The sequence below is a fragment of the Schistosoma mansoni genome, chromosome 1 (assembly GCF_000237925.1).
Source record: "Schistosoma mansoni strain Puerto Rico chromosome 1, complete genome".
Lineage (NCBI taxonomy): Eukaryota > Metazoa > Platyhelminthes > Trematoda > Strigeidida > Schistosomatidae > Schistosoma > Schistosoma mansoni.
The window spans coordinates 64696130-64713995 of NC_031495.1; the positions used below are offsets into that span (position 1 = coordinate 64696130).

At 38.5% G+C, this 17866-nt stretch overlaps 1 protein-coding gene across 1 annotated transcript in view; it reads right to left on the bottom strand.

Annotated features, from left to right (window-relative positions):
* Smp_000910 (similar to cancer susceptibility candidate 1) overlaps positions 1–17866 on the bottom strand; it is a gene marked incomplete at both ends in the record, with an annotated part of 59399 nt that overhangs the window by 7254 nt on the left and 34279 nt on the right. The window contains 5 exons of the mRNA XM_018795206.1: positions 1351–1548; positions 3886–4075; positions 8805–8889; positions 12024–12227; positions 13642–13735. Coding sequence (XP_018649542.1) covers positions 1351–1548; positions 3886–4075; positions 8805–8889; positions 12024–12227; positions 13642–13735 — 771 coding nt within the window. The remainder of the gene's footprint in view (positions 1–1350; positions 1549–3885; positions 4076–8804; positions 8890–12023; positions 12228–13641; positions 13736–17866) is intronic.

Here is a 17866-nt window from a genome sequence, read left to right on the forward strand (position 1 = left end):
CAATAATTAAGGTGTAGTATCGGTTTATATGTTAAGCCCATATACTTTATTCTAGCTTCTGGCCAAGCCAATTCGCCTGTCCATTATGAGTCATGTTTTCATCTTGTCAATTATTCATTTTTCAACCCTGACCATTTTTATATGGGCATAGTTGTGTGTACTCTTCTTATCTTATTCATTACATGTCTGTCATTTATTCTTGTCTGATTATAAATACTGATTAACGCTTGCTTAAAAAATGAGTTGGCTTCCCCGCCATCTCCAATACACGTCATGCATGCTTCGCTCGCTAACATTTTGCTCTTGTGCTCACAGCTTTCTGACCTACGTTATTTGTCAATAAAAATGTAGTTGCCGCTTCCCTTTGCCTTCTGATATTACGCACTGTTAAAATTGTATTATAACAGTTATCGAGGTGAATGATTAACGAATCACGGCACCACATAATTGGCGATCTCGACTTACGAACGCGAAGCAAAATTGGTAACTTCAACGTGTGAACTCACAACAAAGGGTGGTGAGACTAAACTATACTGCCGACCTTTGAACGAATCCTAAATGACCTTGAGAAATATTAGCCAATCATAAGACAGTTAGTATACAGAAAAAGTATATTATAGAAAACCCAAAAATTAAAAGGGATACTGTTCTTTTACATGACTCAAAAACTTTTCGAGGTCAGATATAGGTTCAGAAGTTCTAAAATCATAGTGCATACGGTACAGGAACACATCCATATGTTTCCATAGTAGTCGACCTCTGAAACCATGATAAGGTCTCAAAAATTCTTTTAGCTTCGGCCACATAGCTTCAATGTTGTTGGTATATTGGTATGGTTTACGGTTTAGGGTTAAGGGTGAGACTGTAATTTATGGACGACCTTTGAGCGACGCTAGATTGACCCTGGGAGTGTCAACATAATAACTAAGACCAAATGAGGGTTATGAACCTGTGTGAAGAATTCAAATTATGATTTACAGTTCATGCTTAAGGCTAGGAATTATACTTAGGGTTTTCATCACGAACTGACATCAGCTATAATACCAAAACTCTGTTTATCCAAATGGTTAATTGAATTTCGCGCCAAAATCTTACGATCACTCCTCTTCTAGACGCTGAATTATCACGTCTTCCCTAAAATCCGCTGTAAATCGATCGTACGTAAGCATCAGGTACCGAACTTAGCGCCGTGACCTTGAAGACCCGCGAAAGCTTCTGATTGGCTCGGCAGTATAGTTTAGTCTCGCTGAGTTCCTCCATTAGGACAAAGTAACTGTCAATACTCTCCTAGTTTTAATGTGTCAAGTACAAACTAACAATTACATAATATTGATTTTTTTTTTTACTTACAATAACTTCTTTACTTGTTGCTTCATTTGATTTCATAATAGGTGTCGTTGATTTAACCATTGGAATTGATTGTTGTTCATTTGTTATGGTAGAGTTTTTAACATTTGTAGTAGTATTTGTTATATCTGAATGAATTGATTGTACTGTTGTATTGTTTAGATCATTTCTTCTTAATGGTAATGGACGTAGCTCCCAATACTAAAATAAAGTTTTCAGTCATTAGATTAGTGTGTTCGAATCCATTTGTTGAGGTATTAATAATAATAATAATAATGTGTAAACATTCGGTATGGATCATAATTTAAGATGTTTAGGAGATAAAATGATTAAAGGAGTAGTGGGTAGGAATTCCGTGGTAGTTGGAATTCGTCAACAATATGTACGTGAAATCTTGAGGAAACTGATACTTTCTGACGAGATTCAATATCGAGTCATCTAATCTGTAATTCAACAACGCTACTACTAAGCTATCAGGGCTACAGATAAGTGTTCCTTACATTTTCTAAACACTATCAAGGAAAATGGAAGCTGTTTAATACTTCTCTGAAATTAAAATAGTAAGCTGGCGCACTAATGTACTATATAACTATGATCACTAGTATAGTACATTGTACTACATTTCTAACGTACATTTCATTTATTTAATCAACTGACCTCACTTTGCATAGAACTCCAATTCAAACCTTACGAAGAGCGCCTCCAATCACTTAACCTTTACCCGTTGGAGTACAGGCGTCTTAGAGGTGACCTTCTTATGACTTATAGTATCCTTAACACTTCTGGTCATCCCCTTAAACATCTTCTTAAGCTTAGTCACAACACTAACCTAAGAGGTAACACCTAGAAACTGGAGACTCAACATAGCAGAACAGACTGCAGACACAGCTTCTACTCCGTAAGAGTTGTCAAATGCTGGAATTCGCTGCCGACGGAGCTATTCCAAGAGTCATTTAAGAGGAAACTTGACTTATTCTTAAGGACTAAGGATAACATATTACTTTGATTTACCAAATTATTTTTTTCCTCTATTATCGTTAATATACCTAGGTTCATGCCTGGAGGTATTGGTGATTCACTGTTACTAGACACGGAAGCCCGTTAAGCGAAAGCTTTTTCTATTCCGTCCTCAACCATTTGAACAATTTGAACCATATGTACGTAACTTCAACATTGACTCTTTGGTTTTTTTGAATGTGAAAAAAGTTTCCATGGTGATCTAGCTTCAATTGACTTATGATGTCAACTATTTAAAAAAACGGTTGCTTAGTGAACGTATCTAAACTATAGATTCCTTATGTATCTTAGTTTCGAGGGTATATTCTACAACTGTATGACAAAAACATCATTCCAGATAATTATCTCAAACCTCTTGACGCTAAATAAAGTTTGAATAGCTAATCCAAGTTAGATATTTAAAAACCTTCGTTTCATATAATCTAACTGTGTAACAAAGTAGAGACTTATCTCTGGTTTTGCACTGGACTTTATATTCAGATAATAGTGATAGTGTAGTGAACGAGAACACAAGTGGAGACAATCGAATGTAACACAAGTGGGGTTTTGAGGAGATTTTATTAATTTTGTATAGTTAAGATCATGACTCCATTGAAGTTGGTCGCGAAATTTCGTGGATTGGTTGAGGTTAGACATTAACATCGCTGGTTGCCGGCTCAGTGGTCTATCGGTTAAGTGCTCTGGCGCGAGACTGGTAGGATCTGGGTTCGAATCTAGCGAGGCGGGATCGTGGATGCGCACTGCTGAGGAGTCTCACAATAAGACGAAGTGGCCGTCCAGTGCTTCCAGGTTTTCCTTGATGGTCTAACTTCAATTGACTCATGATCTTAACTAAATAAAACAATCGAATGTATTTGAACACGAAATTATAGAATATCTTAGTAGAATGTAAGAACCATACAACAAATACTTCATTTGAAAAATATCAATCAATCGTCTCAGACTTCATTGTTCTTTTGTCTCCACACCCCTCTTTCTTTGTTCTTATTCTCTCTTCTTCAATCTTCTTAACCTTCTTCCTTCAGTCATTTCCCTTTCGACCGATGATACATACTACTTATATCTGTCGACATAAGTAGCATATACCACAATACAATATAGCTGGTTAAATCTAATCAAGTGAAATAAGGTGTGGATATACGACTTCCAGATTGAAAGTAAAGTTTTTGAATCACTGATCTCTCTCTATCCATTAGTAAATGTAATGCAAGTAACTAGAGAACATTTACAATATAAATAACAGGATTATTTTTCATAGTTGAAAGCGTGAGTCAATTGAAGTTAGACCACCATGGAAAACCTGGAAGCACTGCTTGACGACCGTTTCGTCCTATTATGGGACTCCTCAGCGGTGCGCATCCACGAACCCAGGACCTACTGGTCACGAGCCAGAGCCCTTAACCGATAGACCACCGAGCTGGCATCCAACGGTGTTAATGTCTAACTTCAACTATGAAAAATACTAAATCTCCACAAAACCCCCTTCTGATAAAAGGATTATTATTCAACTGGTTCACTTACTTGAAATGGCATATTAATGTGATAATCTTGAAATATAGCAATTGTACCAAATACACTCGTAGAAAATACGATAGTATTGTCATCTTCATTAAATTTAATTAATTGAATACCTGTTGTACGCCATTGTAGCTTCTCTGGATCCCATCTAGCTAATAATGGATCTTCTACAATGATTATACATTTTGGTATACTAAAAAGATAGAATAAAAGAAAAGTGAGAATTTCTAGATATCAGATAAATGTTTTTAGTGAGATGGTGGAGAAGATTTGTAGCTCAGGTGGGTGATTTTGATGTGGGTTTGTTCTCTGAGCTGGATGGTTTGGTTGTGGAGCTTTCATCGTCCTTCTGAACGAAATCATCAACACAAACTTCGGGTAGAAGTGAAGTGTTTGAATTTCTCCACATGTGATTCATAGCTTGTTCTGTGCACCTTGATGTTGATTGGATCTTATTGACTTTAAATCTGTCATTGTTTATTTCTTTGTTTTGGTTGTACAACCAATCAACATCGAGGTGCGCAGAACAAGCTATGAATCACATGTGAAGAAATTCAAACAATTCACTTCTACCCGAAGTTTGTGCTGATGATGTCGTTCAGAAGGACAATGAAAGCTCCACGACCAAAACATCCAGGTCAGAGAACAAACCCACATCAAAAACGTTGTTAGTTCTAATAGCAATCATAATAGTAAAATTATTGTTACCTAATCGGAGACAACGTGATTATCGTAATCAATGATTGGAGATGTTGGATGAGAAGGCTGAGAATAGGTAGCAGTGAAGCAATGTTGATTCACTCTAAATTCTTGTGCTCAAAATGATTCACCTACACTTATCTCTCACTTATTGCATAGTCATGAAACAGCATATGATCTGTTCTTCTTTGACCCAGTATATAAATCTGGGATTCGTTTTCATTAAGCGTGTAGAGCCAGTGAAATGTCACTGAACCCTAGCCAAATCATCTGACAGTTGGGTCACTAAATATCAAACAGATCATCGATCCCCGTCAAGGTCAAGGACAATCAGCGCGCATCCGTTAATCATACGCCATGAACTGACCCATGCGGCAGTGGTCTTACTTTAGCTTGTATCTAGTTTAATTAATATATTTCTTTAATAATGTCCTTTGTGTTGTACAGTCTTCAGAGCATCCATGGTCCCTTGATACGTCGATGGGGCAATCCACGTAAGGTGCTAATCGCGAGGTGTGACTTTGAAAGTAGCTTGTTCGTTACACCGTTCCCGTCTAACTCGAGTAGGCCTTCAATCATTCGACATAGATCATCAACGTTGATGGTCTACAAGCGCTAACATCACTCTCGAGTAACCAGAATGGAGTTGGATGACTAGAGTTCAAATGAGAATCTATGATTAATATAGTTCGCATAAATCCTGAAATAAGATGTCACACTGATTGTTATGCACTATAACACGGACTAGGAAGTACTGGACAATTATTTCATCTTAGTATGGAGCTGATTAAGTGTATGCATCATCGATCCAATAACTCCGCCTGTAGCTCCTCTGGGGGTTACTGCCGGTCCCAAGCCCGGGTAAAGGAGGAGGGTTGGGCATGGGGTTAGCGACCCCATCCCGTAGAAAATCAACTCGCTAAAAAACGCTAACCAGAAAAAATCATTCAAACCATTCAAACTCTGCCCTGGGAGTAGAAGGAATAATTATGACGTCTCATGATGAAAGCCAAGTTCCTTCGGAAGTCATGAGGCCGATGCACCTTCTTACAACCAGAGCGACAATTTTTATAGGTACATGGAATGTCCGAACAATGTGAGTGACCGGAAGAGTCTTCCAAATTGCTGCAGAAATGAGAAAATACAACCTGGAGGTTCTTGGAATCAGAGAAACACATTGGACGCAGGTTGGACAACAACGACCGTCTTCAGGAGAACTTCTGTTATACTCCGGTCATGAAGAAGAAAATGCCCCACATACACAAGGAGTTGCATTGATGCTGTCCAGAAAAGCACAAAATGCACTTATTGGATGGGAATCTCATGGACCAAGGATCATCAAAGCCTCCTTCAAAACAAAGAGAGAGGGCATTACAATGAACGTCATCCAATGCTATGCGCCTACCAATGACTACGATGAAGACGCTAAAGACCAATTCTACGATAGGCTGCAGTCGATCGTCGAGAAGTGCCCAACCAAGGACCTGACAATTCTGATGGGAGATTTCAATGATAAGGTTGGAATGGACAACACTGGATACGAAGACGTCATGGGACAACATGGACTGGGAGGAAGGAACGAAAATGGTGAGAAATTTGCAAACCTATGTGCCTTCAATAAACTGGTCATAGGGAGCACCATATTCTCACACAAAAACAAACACAAAGCCACTTGGATTTCACCGGATCACACTACACAAAATCAAATCGACCATGTCTGCATCAACAAAAAGTTCAGGAGGACGATGGAGGATGTGAGAACCAGAAGAGGAGCTGATATAGCATCCGATCATCATTTGCTGGTCGCCAAGATGAAACTAAAACTCAAGAAGCACTGGACAACGGCGCGGACAACATCACAAAAATTTAATACGGCCTTTCTTTGAGATGCTGACAAACTCAACAAATTCAACATAACCCTCAGCAACAGGTTCGAGGCCTTTCATGATCTACTCAATGGAGAGGGGACTACCATGGAGATCAACTGGAAAGGTATCAAGGAGGCAATCGTTTCAACGTGTCAAGAGGTTCTGGGCCAAAAGAAGCACCACCACAAGGAATGGATCACTGTTGGTACACTGGATAAAATTGAAGAAAGGAGGAACAAGAAGGCAGCAATCAATATCAGTCAAACCAGAGCGGAATAAGCCAAGGTACAAGCCGAATACACAGAGGCAAACAAGCAAGTAAAGAGGAGCATCAGAACCGACAAACGTAAATATGTGGAAGATTTAGCAACGACAGCGGAAAAGGCTGCAAGAGAGGGAAACATGAGACAACTGTATGATACAACAAAGAAACTTGCTGGAAATTACCGTAAGCAAGAAAGACCAGTGAAAAGCAAGGAAGGCAAAGTAATCACCGACATTGAAGAACAACGAAACAGGTGGGTAGAACACTTCAAAGAACTCTTGAATCGACCAGCTCCACTGAACCCACCCAACATCGAAGCAGCACCCACGGACCTCCCAATCGATGTTGGCCCACCAACAATTGAAGAGATCAGCATGGCCATTAGACAAGTCAAGAGTGGCAAAGCAGCGGGACCAGACAACATCCCGGCAGAGGCACCGAAAGCAAATGTAACAGCAACTGCCAAGATACTCCACATCCTCTTCAGTAAGATTTGGGACGAAGAACAAGTACCAACAGAATGGAAAAAAGGACTTCTGATCAAGATACCAAAGGAAAGCGATCTCAGCAAGTGCGACAACTACAGGGGCATCACTCTTCTCTTAATACCAGGAAAAGTCTTCAACAGAGTATTGTTAAACAGGATGAAGGATTCCGTGGACGCCCAACTTCGAGATCAACAAGCTGGATTTCGTAAGGATAGATCGTGCACAGATCAAATCGCAACTCTGCGGATCTTTGTGGAACAATCAATCGAATGGAACTCATCACTGTACATCAACTTCATCGACTACGAGAAGGCATTTGATAGCGTGGACAGGACGACACTATGGAAGCTTCTTCGACACTACGGCGTGCCTGAGAAGATAGTCAACATCATACGGAACTCCTATGATGGACTAAACTGCCAAATCGTCCACGGAGGACAACTCACCGACTCGTTCGAGGTAAAGACCGGTGTTAGGCAAGGTTGCCTACTCTCACCCTTTCTCTTTCTCCTGGTGATCGACTGGATTATGAAGACGTCAACATCTGGAGGAATGCACGGGATACAGTGGACAGGCAGGATGCAGCTTGACGATTTAGACTTCGCGGATGATCTGGCTCTTCTATCACAAACGCAACAACAAATGCAGGAGAAAACGACCAGTGTAGCAGCAGCCTCAGCAGCAGTAGGTCTCAATATAAACAAAGAGAAAAGCAAGACTCTCCGATACAATACAATATGCACCAATCCAATTACACTTGACGGAGAAGCTTTGGAGGATGTGGAAATCTTTACATATCTGGGCAGCATCATTGATGAACACGGTGGATCAGATGCAGATGTGAGGGCGCGGATCGGCAAAGCAAGAGCAGCATACCTACAACTGAGGAACATCTGGAACTCAAAACAATTGTCAACCAACACCAAGGTTAGAATTTTCAATACAAATGTCAAGACAGTTCTTCTGTATGGGGCAGAGACGTGGAGAACTGCGAAAGCCATTATCCAGAAGATACAAGTGTTCATCAACAGCTGTCTACGCAAGATACTTCGGATCAGATAGCCAGACACTATCAGCAACAAGTAACTGTGGGAGACAACAAACCAGATTCCAGCAGAGGAAGAAATCAGGAAGAAGCGCTGGAAGTGGATTAGGCACACCTTGAGGAAATCAGCTAATTGCGTCACAAGACAAGCCCTCACATGGAATCCTGAAGGTCAAAGGAGAAGAGAAAGACCGAAGAACACATTACGCCGAGAAATAGAGACAGACATGAGAAGAATGAACAAGAACTGGATAGAACTAGAAAAAAAAGCCCAGGACAGAGTGGATTGGAGAAAGCTGGTCGGCCGCCTATGCTCCATTGGGAGTAACAGGCGTAAGTAAGTAAGTAAGTAAGTAAGTAAGTAAGTCATCGATCCAATCACTGGTCAAGTCAAGTATCTTTATGCATCATGGTGTGTGTGTGTTTACCATTCAATCTCATGAACTACCATTTAATAGTTTACATGTTTAACTTTAATAACACATGTACTTGTAAGTAAATCAGATAAATATCTGACAATTTATCATCCATAGTTGAAGAATAAAACTTTATATTACCGAATTTTAACTTGAATTGGTGGCCTTTCTTCTTTCTTCTCTTGTTTACGTGGAGTTTCTTCCATTACAGATTCATTTTCTGTTTCTTTGATGATAAGAAATAAACAGAGAATGTAAAGGATGAAAGACTTTGACATTATGATAGAAAGCATCATTCCATGATAATGGTGCCTTATTTACCGATAACTCTAGGAGAAGCGTTTCATACTAAACAAGTGAGTGAATTTCTGTTATGCTCCCATAACAATAGTGAATGGTAACTTTGAAATACAAGGATTCATACCGCAGAGGCTGTTATTGATGTTCTGGACTTAACTGGCTGGGCTAGGCAGAAAGCAGGACCGATAAGCACTCTAGAATGCTCGTACGGTTTCCGTGTATCACTGCTGCAATCGATAATTCGCTGTTCTCTGATTGGCGCTTTTATCAACGTCACATGTTAACTGGGCATCCACTCGGCCACAAGATATAACAATTTCTATATCAGTTTTTAAAGTAATATCATGTCATTTGTTTAAATACTCCACATCCTAAAGCAGACTGATCAGTTCTATCTTAAATATTAACAATTAGAATATATTGATTTTGGCCAGGAGTGGAATGGATGATATCTATTTCATTCTTGTCGGAAATCATAAGCTGGATTGACCTCAATCCCAGTGTTGATATTCACATATGAGCTAGAACTGAGTATTATTCTTCTTAACAAGTATTGAAATATGACTCTCTTACCTTAGGAACTCTACAATGGTGTCTTGAAATTGTAAATATTGTATTTGAGTCTTCTTAGAAGATCAGAGGGGGTTTTGTGGAGAATTTAGTATTTTCATAGTTGAAATCATGAATCAATTGAAGCTAGACCACCATGGAAAACCTGGAAGCACTGGACGGCCACTTCGTTCTATTATGGGACTCCTCAGCAGTGCGCATCCACGATCCCGCACTCGCGAGGTATCTCCTTGAGTTCTAGTGGGAAGCAGTGACCAGTGGAATTCTACCAAGTCTATTGTAGAGATATCAACTGACTGAAGACAATTGGTGTACGGTTGCTCAAAATCGTGGATTGGTTGAAGTTGGACATTAACACCGTTGGACGCCGGCTCAGTGGTCTATTGGTTAAGGGCTCTGGCGCGAGGCTGGTAGGTCCTGTGTTCTAATCTCGCGAGGCGGGATCGTGGATGTACACTGCTGAGGAGTCCCACAATAGGACGAAACGGTCGTCCAGTGCTTCCAGGTTTTCCCTGGTGGTCTAGCTTCAATTGACTCATGATTTCTTCTTAGAAGAGCCAAAAATCATTGATGTGTCGGAATATTTACGGAAATAATATGTCAAATACAATAGATCATTCTTTCTTGATGAACAGGAAGAGCTGAATAATATGTTTGCAATGTCTGTTTTACAAAACTTCCCAGGAATTTTAAGAGTTCAATAATAGTGTTTCTTATAAGAAAAGACTGTCCTACTCGAATAGCGACTGAAATGTTTAAGTTCACATAGTATCACCAATAGAAAACAATGATAACCAATAAGTCATATTCTCGATGAACATTTAATGCCCTTTATTCTGACTTCAATGACATCATATTGATGCTATCAACGAAATACACATCCCGGTGACCCTCGTATATAATTATCGATTTAATTTGCATCAGATAAAAATGGGATAAAACAATTTAGAAACGAGAATGAATTTCGAATACGTATGTTTCGTACACTCATTGATCCAGACAGACATTTTGAATGTAAAGCAAAAAGGCAAAGGAAAGCGAAGGAGATGGGTGAGCCAACTCAATTCCATAAAGTGTAACTCCATATTTATAATTATACAGGTACGTAATGAGTAAGGTAAGCAATAAACACACATCATATAAAAACAGTTAAGGTTAATAAGCGAATAACTGACAAGATCAAAATGCGACTCAAGAAGAATGAATAAACTGGTCCGTCCGGAAGCTAGATAACCCATATGGGCTTGAAATGGTACCAACCACTACAATTATGCAGATGATTAGCCGATACACAGCAAACTGGATAACAAAAATATGACATTTTTGGTAATTGAAACAGGAATCGAGTCTTAGTAGGAACAGAAATACTGTAATGTTGGAATATTCAGCTAATGTGTCCAAATTTGTGCTGAACATTCGTCCTAGATTATGCCGTTTTCACAATTCGAAATATAATACTAATTTTCATAAGAGCGAGACTGTAACTTATGGACGAGCCAGTCAGAAGCGAATGAGCAATAATAAGATCATGGCGCCTATTTCAATATCCAATATTCACATTAGACAGCTTTACAGAGGATTTCAAAGGGGACGTTTAGCTGAGCGGCTACAACTGGTGGGATTACTGAGAAGTTCCTTTATTTGTGATTGCGGTATTTGAATGACTGCTAGACATCGTGCAGACTATCGTGATGATGTTGTGTTTCGATGTAATATATGTTGGAGGAAAAGGTCTACTAGAACGGGGACTTTCCCCACTCAATCCCAATTGACGCTAAGATAGGTTATCATAATTGTTGTAAATTGGATAATAAAAGCACCAGTGAAACTGGCTGTAACCTTTGCAGATGTTACTGAAGATTTGATAGTTCAATAGTATGAGTTATGTCGAGATATATGCGCAATGAAAATGAAAAGCTTTACAAGTCATTTGGTGGAATCGAGAGAATCGTAGAAATAGAGGAAACAGTCGTTAGAAAACGTAAATTCATCAGAGGAAGAAGTTCTAAAGAAGGTTGGGTAATTCGCACTTCCCTAAGTATACTTAGCGGGTCTTCGGTACATACGACAGATCATCTCAAAAGGAACACTTCTGGCACATGAAAAACCGATAGGCTACAACGATAATGACCGATTATAAGAGAGTAGGTACAGCGGAGTACCCCAATATAAACGGATGACTGGAGAGCATATGAATGCCTATCTAGACTTGGTTACGTGCATCGTATCATCATTCACAAGAGGCACTTGGGACTGGAATTACAGGTCTTTCAATTCGGATTTCAACTCATTAGGCACTGAGATAATGAGTTCAGATGTTCAGGGTTAAAGGGAAGAGTTGTACGTTTCTGAAGAACATCATGTAAGGGAGAAATAGCTTAACAAAACTTCTTTTTTTAAATCCTTATGGCTTTTCAACTGAATTAAGTTTATAATGTAGATCGCCTTGAAAATATCGTTCATAACTCTAAGATAAAATTAATAACTCACTTATTTCTTCTGATGTATCAACTACATATTCAAATGGATGAAGTTTTGGAGGTTTTACACAAGTTGTAATTGTCCAACCTTTAACTGTCTTAGGCTGTCGAGGTAATAAAACCAGTTCAAAACGAATAACACCACCAATCACATGATAATCACCTAAATCAATTGCATCTTCTTCCATATCAGCTTTTATCCAATTTTCAGGTTCTAAATATAATAAACAAAAGATTAATTTTGGAAATATTTACATTTATAAATATAACTTCGCCTGTAGCTCCTCCGGGGGCTACTGCCAGTCCCAAGCCCGGGTAAAGTAGGAGGGTCGGGCATGGGATTAGCGATTCCGTCCCGTAGAAAACCAACTTGCTAAAAAAATGCTAACCAGAAAAAAAATATTCAAAAAAATGGTTATAAGTAGGCCATCGGTTGAATAGTGTTCAGCTTTAGAAGAGATTAAGATTACTTTAAGAATACCCTACCAGTGAATAAATCTTAGGTTTTGTCAGCGAAAATCGTGTCTGTGGTTCAGCAAATCATGTTCAACAAATTTTTCCATTCAGCTTCTTCACTGGTTATATTGTTATCCAATGTTATTCTGCCTTTGTTATTCCAGGTCAACTGTAATCTTTTGCATAGATCCTTTTTTTATCGTAATCGGATTGCCTTTACTTAAGACAATAAAAAGGTCTTTATGAAGGGTACTCTTCACCCTCTTATTGAATACGATGTCAGACATCGGTTAACATGTAGTAACGTTATATTTCTTTCGGATTTAAATGGCTACTATAGAATCATGCTCAATGTACTGAAAGTACTCAAATTTTATTATCTCAAGTCAGGAAATCGACAATCTTTTTTAAGTTAGTGGTTTATAAAAGTTCAAAATTGCGAATAACTTCAGCGTTGTTTTCTTATGGTTTCCGACTCTCAAGGAGTTCATTATCATAACCCTAACATAGGGTCGAACAGAAGACATTCAAATCTCTTAACAAAAAGCATATACGCAAAGATGGATAGTTGCTGGCAGTGGAAACCAGGACGCGCGTTTCGTCCTATTTGGGACTCGTCAGCTTGATGTACCTATATTTCAGAGTTGACGTTCACTCTGGGACTCGAACCCAGTAACATCCGCTTCAAACACCATCTCATTATCCACTCAGCTACTGAGTCCTGATAGCCACCTGCTTGTTTAATAGGGTGAAGTTTAAATTCACTTGGTATTGTTTGTTTGAATATTCCCATTGATGTTAAGGACCGCAATTGATCAAAGTACTATAGGATCAAATACTTCTAGTTAGATTTGAAAAGCGATAATCTACTAGGAATTCTTCAACAGATCTGAGGTAGGCAGCCTAGAATCTCTTTTCTTCAGCAATTTATGACTCAATAAATCAACCTGTTAAAATTAACTATACTTTAAATACCGTTTCATTCTTTAAGTTGTAGTGTAGCTTTCATTATCCTTCTGGACATTATTGTTAGTGTCTATTTCAAGTAAAAAAAGCGATCCCTATAAAAGCATCTATCTAAGCTACAGGCCTTCTGTATCATATCACAACTAATCATTTACGTCGAAGACTTTCCAACTTGTACAATAAAAAAAAACAATATAAGCAATAACCTGGTGTAGGGATTCGATCTTCTGGAGGGATTTCAAATACTTCTTCTACTTCATTTGTTTGTTGTTTTTCACCATTATCATCATTTAACAAAGTCTACAGGAATATGAACAACAACAATATGAACAAATAAATTAGTAGACCTTAGAATATCTAACTATGGTGTTGGTATTAATACCTTCTAATTCTAAGTGATTATATTCTCTATCTTTCGACCAATCATTTCAAAGATCATTAAAGATCTTGCAAAGATTGTTCTTCTTTCGTCAACAATGTAGATCATTATAAAGTTCATGGAACAACTACTTCACAATACTTCTAAATGAAACTTGATGTAACCTCCCAATATTTGAAGACTGTTTATGCAAATGGTGGATTCAATAAAACCGTCTTTTCAAGGAAATTAAGCGTTTCATCATGTGCTGTTAAAAGAGGCTTTATGAAGAGTCCCTGATTTTTTGACTTTAAGAAGTGTTTCCATGACTATACATTATAGCTCTCCTTTACGAAAACTTCCATTACAATGTGAAATAAGTGAAAATACCTAATTGTTATAGATGGGAAAGTCTGTAATACGGCCATATGATTACAATTATTTTTTTAGACAAATTCGCAATACATTCGAATCCTCAATAGGTTGGAGTGTAACAATGAAAAGAAGAATTAAATGCATGATAGATTTTTTTCGTTTTACTTGTATTTACCTGTGATGATAGACAACCCCCGCCCTCCAGCCATAGGAACATGATGAAGCCCAGTAGGCCCTTCTGGAGAATAGTGCTACATCGAAGCACGGTAAAACTACCTGGGCGGGATAGCTGTTTTTGCACTGCTTACGCAGAACCATTACGTAACACTCACTTTTGGTTTTTTTTAATATTTTTGGGCAGACCATCCTTTTGAACCCTCAATAGTTATGCAATGACTCTTTGTCGCGCTCGTAATCGTTTGCGGGTATAGGTAGAATGGTTGATTAGGCCGATCTCCACCACCCACATTACCGCTCACGTTAGTACATGGGATGGTTGCCATGATCCAGGAGGCACGACGAGGACATGTGAGTCGGATTAGTAGCGTAGTGGGATTCGCTAACTATATGAGCTTAATCGATATGGCTACAACACTCTTCTACATTTACAGCTATTTGATTATTGAGTAGCAACTAAATTTATGTTTGTTTTGTCATCCAGTGCTGATAGAACTTTATCAATCAACGTTATACGTGGCCAGTAGTCTTATGGACTCGAAATCTCATGTACTTATTATGAGATATTAAGTGGTCACCCGTAGAAAATCCTGCTTGACCTAGGTTTTATGCTTGTTGAGATTCTTCAGTTCAATACTGAAATCTCAGGCTTTCGAGATGGATGGTTTGGGTTTGAATAAAACTGGATACATCAGCTATGTTAACATTAAAAGGACATTCTGGTAGCTTGAAACATAGGTCCAGAACTTCTTGCTGATTGTCTCCGACCACTTAAAATTACTCTTCCCTTTTTCATTCCCTGATTTTGTTCTTAATTTTCGAATCATATTCTTAATTTAAAGTCTTTTTTGTATTATTGTTAATGAATATACTTTGTGATTATTTTCGTTGGTATATTACTTGTTTGTTCTAGGTTTTACATTAATCGTGATAAAGTGATTGGAAGGCACCATTTGAAAATCCCATTCGCAACCTGTATTGTCTAATGACAACCTTCTTAAATATCGTGAGAGGTGTGTATTAGTGGTTCTTGTTACGAATTTTATTCAGCTAGTTATTACGTGATTAAATCCCCAATTAGAACACGACTTAAACAATCTTGGCGCTATGCCAAACCAATGACATGTTGACCAGTAGGAGGAGCCTGGATTCAACTTTGAGTACTTATTGATTCTTCTCACCCAGCCCTGCCTGTTAAGTCTAGAACACACTCTCAGCTCCTACTGTATAAATCATGTATTTCAGACATATGCCGTTTATATACAAGTAAATCAGACCACATCATATCATAAAATAGTAAATAACACTTATGTAAAGGTGAAATTAGAAAGTGGCTGTGATTGTGAGATACTGTAACTAACAGATTAAAGATAACTTAAGAATGGTAAATCGTATAATGGTAGTCTATAAGTTAATTGGAAGCTTATAATAATAGGAATATGAATATACATATAATATAGTTCCTGAATTTATTTATTTATTTAAGCACATAAATATTGATACAAAGAGGAACCAGATACATATGGGCCACACAAATCTCACTTCACTTGTGTGAGGGCTATGGTACTGCCCGGGTGCCCAAACTGAAGAATGTGGTTTTCTTAGGGGGCCACACGAGGAGCCTTTGACACAAAGGTCTGATCCACAAGACAGTGGAGCATCGTGAGGAGATACAATCCCATGGTAGCCGGTGACCAACGACTGATTCATACGCCATTTGTTCCCTCAGGATACTGGAGCCAGTCCATGTGCACCATTGGTTTGGAATCAGGGTTTTCTAACTACCCTAGATGAACATTCCGTGTCCACCAACCCGGTTAAAGTGCCGGACATTCGCTTTTCGTCCTCTCAATTTCGTAAACAACAGCAATGTCTTGAGAAGACAGTGAGTAGGACTTCCCTGACAGACGCTATATACGCGTGGCTATGTGAGAGCATTTTGAGAGGGAGAGCGGACTCCCCCCACTCTCAACCGTACCAGGGCATCCAATAAGAATATATGCGATAATAGTCCATAAGTAATTCTCAAAAGTTACCATTCATTTACTGTACGTTAGTATATAACAGCTCTGATCTCTAATGCATTACAAACTGTGCATTATGAATATAACTGACTAATGATTTTCAATTATCTACATACAGATTGAAATGCTCTCTCTTTCTCTCTTTTTTAAACACGTAGCAACAATAAATATTCTCATGGTTGCAAGCATGAGTCAATTGAAGCTAGACCACCAAGGAAAACCTGGAAGCACTAGACCGCCGTTTCGTCTTATTGTGGGACTATTCAGCAGTGGGCATCCACGAACTCGCCTCGCGAGCGAGATTCGAACCTAGAACCCACTAGTCTCGCGCCAGAGCACTTAACCGATAGACCATTGAGCTGGCTCACGCTGACTAACGCTTGCAACTATGGCAATACTGAAATCTCCATAAAACCCCTTCTGATAATAACAATTAAATATGTTAATAAATTAACTCATAACAATGAGATAATGCTAAACATACTTCTTCTGTTTTACATTCATTGAATGGATTCTCTTCATTCAAAGTATCATCTTGTTGAATAACTTCATGAATGACTGATTCAGTATGAACTTCAATTTCATTCAATAAGATATACATATATTGACTTACTTGATTTAGGTAGTTTACATGGATAATATGATTGACATTTGAATGAATAATTATCAAATTTTATAAAATTTATTAAAAATGCACAATCAGATAAAGTTAATACTTTTGGTATATCAAATGTAAGATCAATTTCAGTGAATGTAAATTGTTTAATCCTAAAAGATTTATAGATAGAGCAAAAAAAGAAGATAAGAATATTAATGATAAACAATATATCAGAAGGGGGTTTTTGTGGATATTATAGTAAGCTTAATAGTTGAGATCATGAGTCGATTGAAGCTAGACCACCATGGAAAACCTGGAAGCACTGGACGGCCGTTTCATCCTATTATGGGACTCCTCAGCGGTGCACATCCACGATCCCGACTCTCCAGATTCGAATCCGGGACCTATCAGTTTCGCACGCAAGCGCTTAACCACCAGACCACCGAGCCGGCATCCAACGGTGTTAATGTCTAAATTCAACCAATCCATGAAATTGAGTGACACACCCGCCATTGTTTTCAGTGAGTTACTATCTCACAACAGACCTGATTGAACTCCACTGGTTAGTGCTTCTCATTAGAAATCTAGAAAATACCTCATGGAGCGAGTCACTAGTGAGTATATGATCATTATCAGAAAGGCTTGAAGAGATATTTCCCCGAGTTCTAGTGAGAAGCAGTGACCGGTGGAGTTCAACGAGGTCTGTCGTGAGATATCAACTCACTGAAGACAACGGTGAATGGTTGCTCAATTTATTGGATTAGTTGAAGTTGAAGTTCTCACTAGAACTCTAGGAAATACTTCATGAAGTCAGTCACTAGTGAGTATATGTTAATTATTATCAGGAAGGGTTTTGTGGATATTATTGGAATGCATGGATGCACACTACTGAGGAGTCT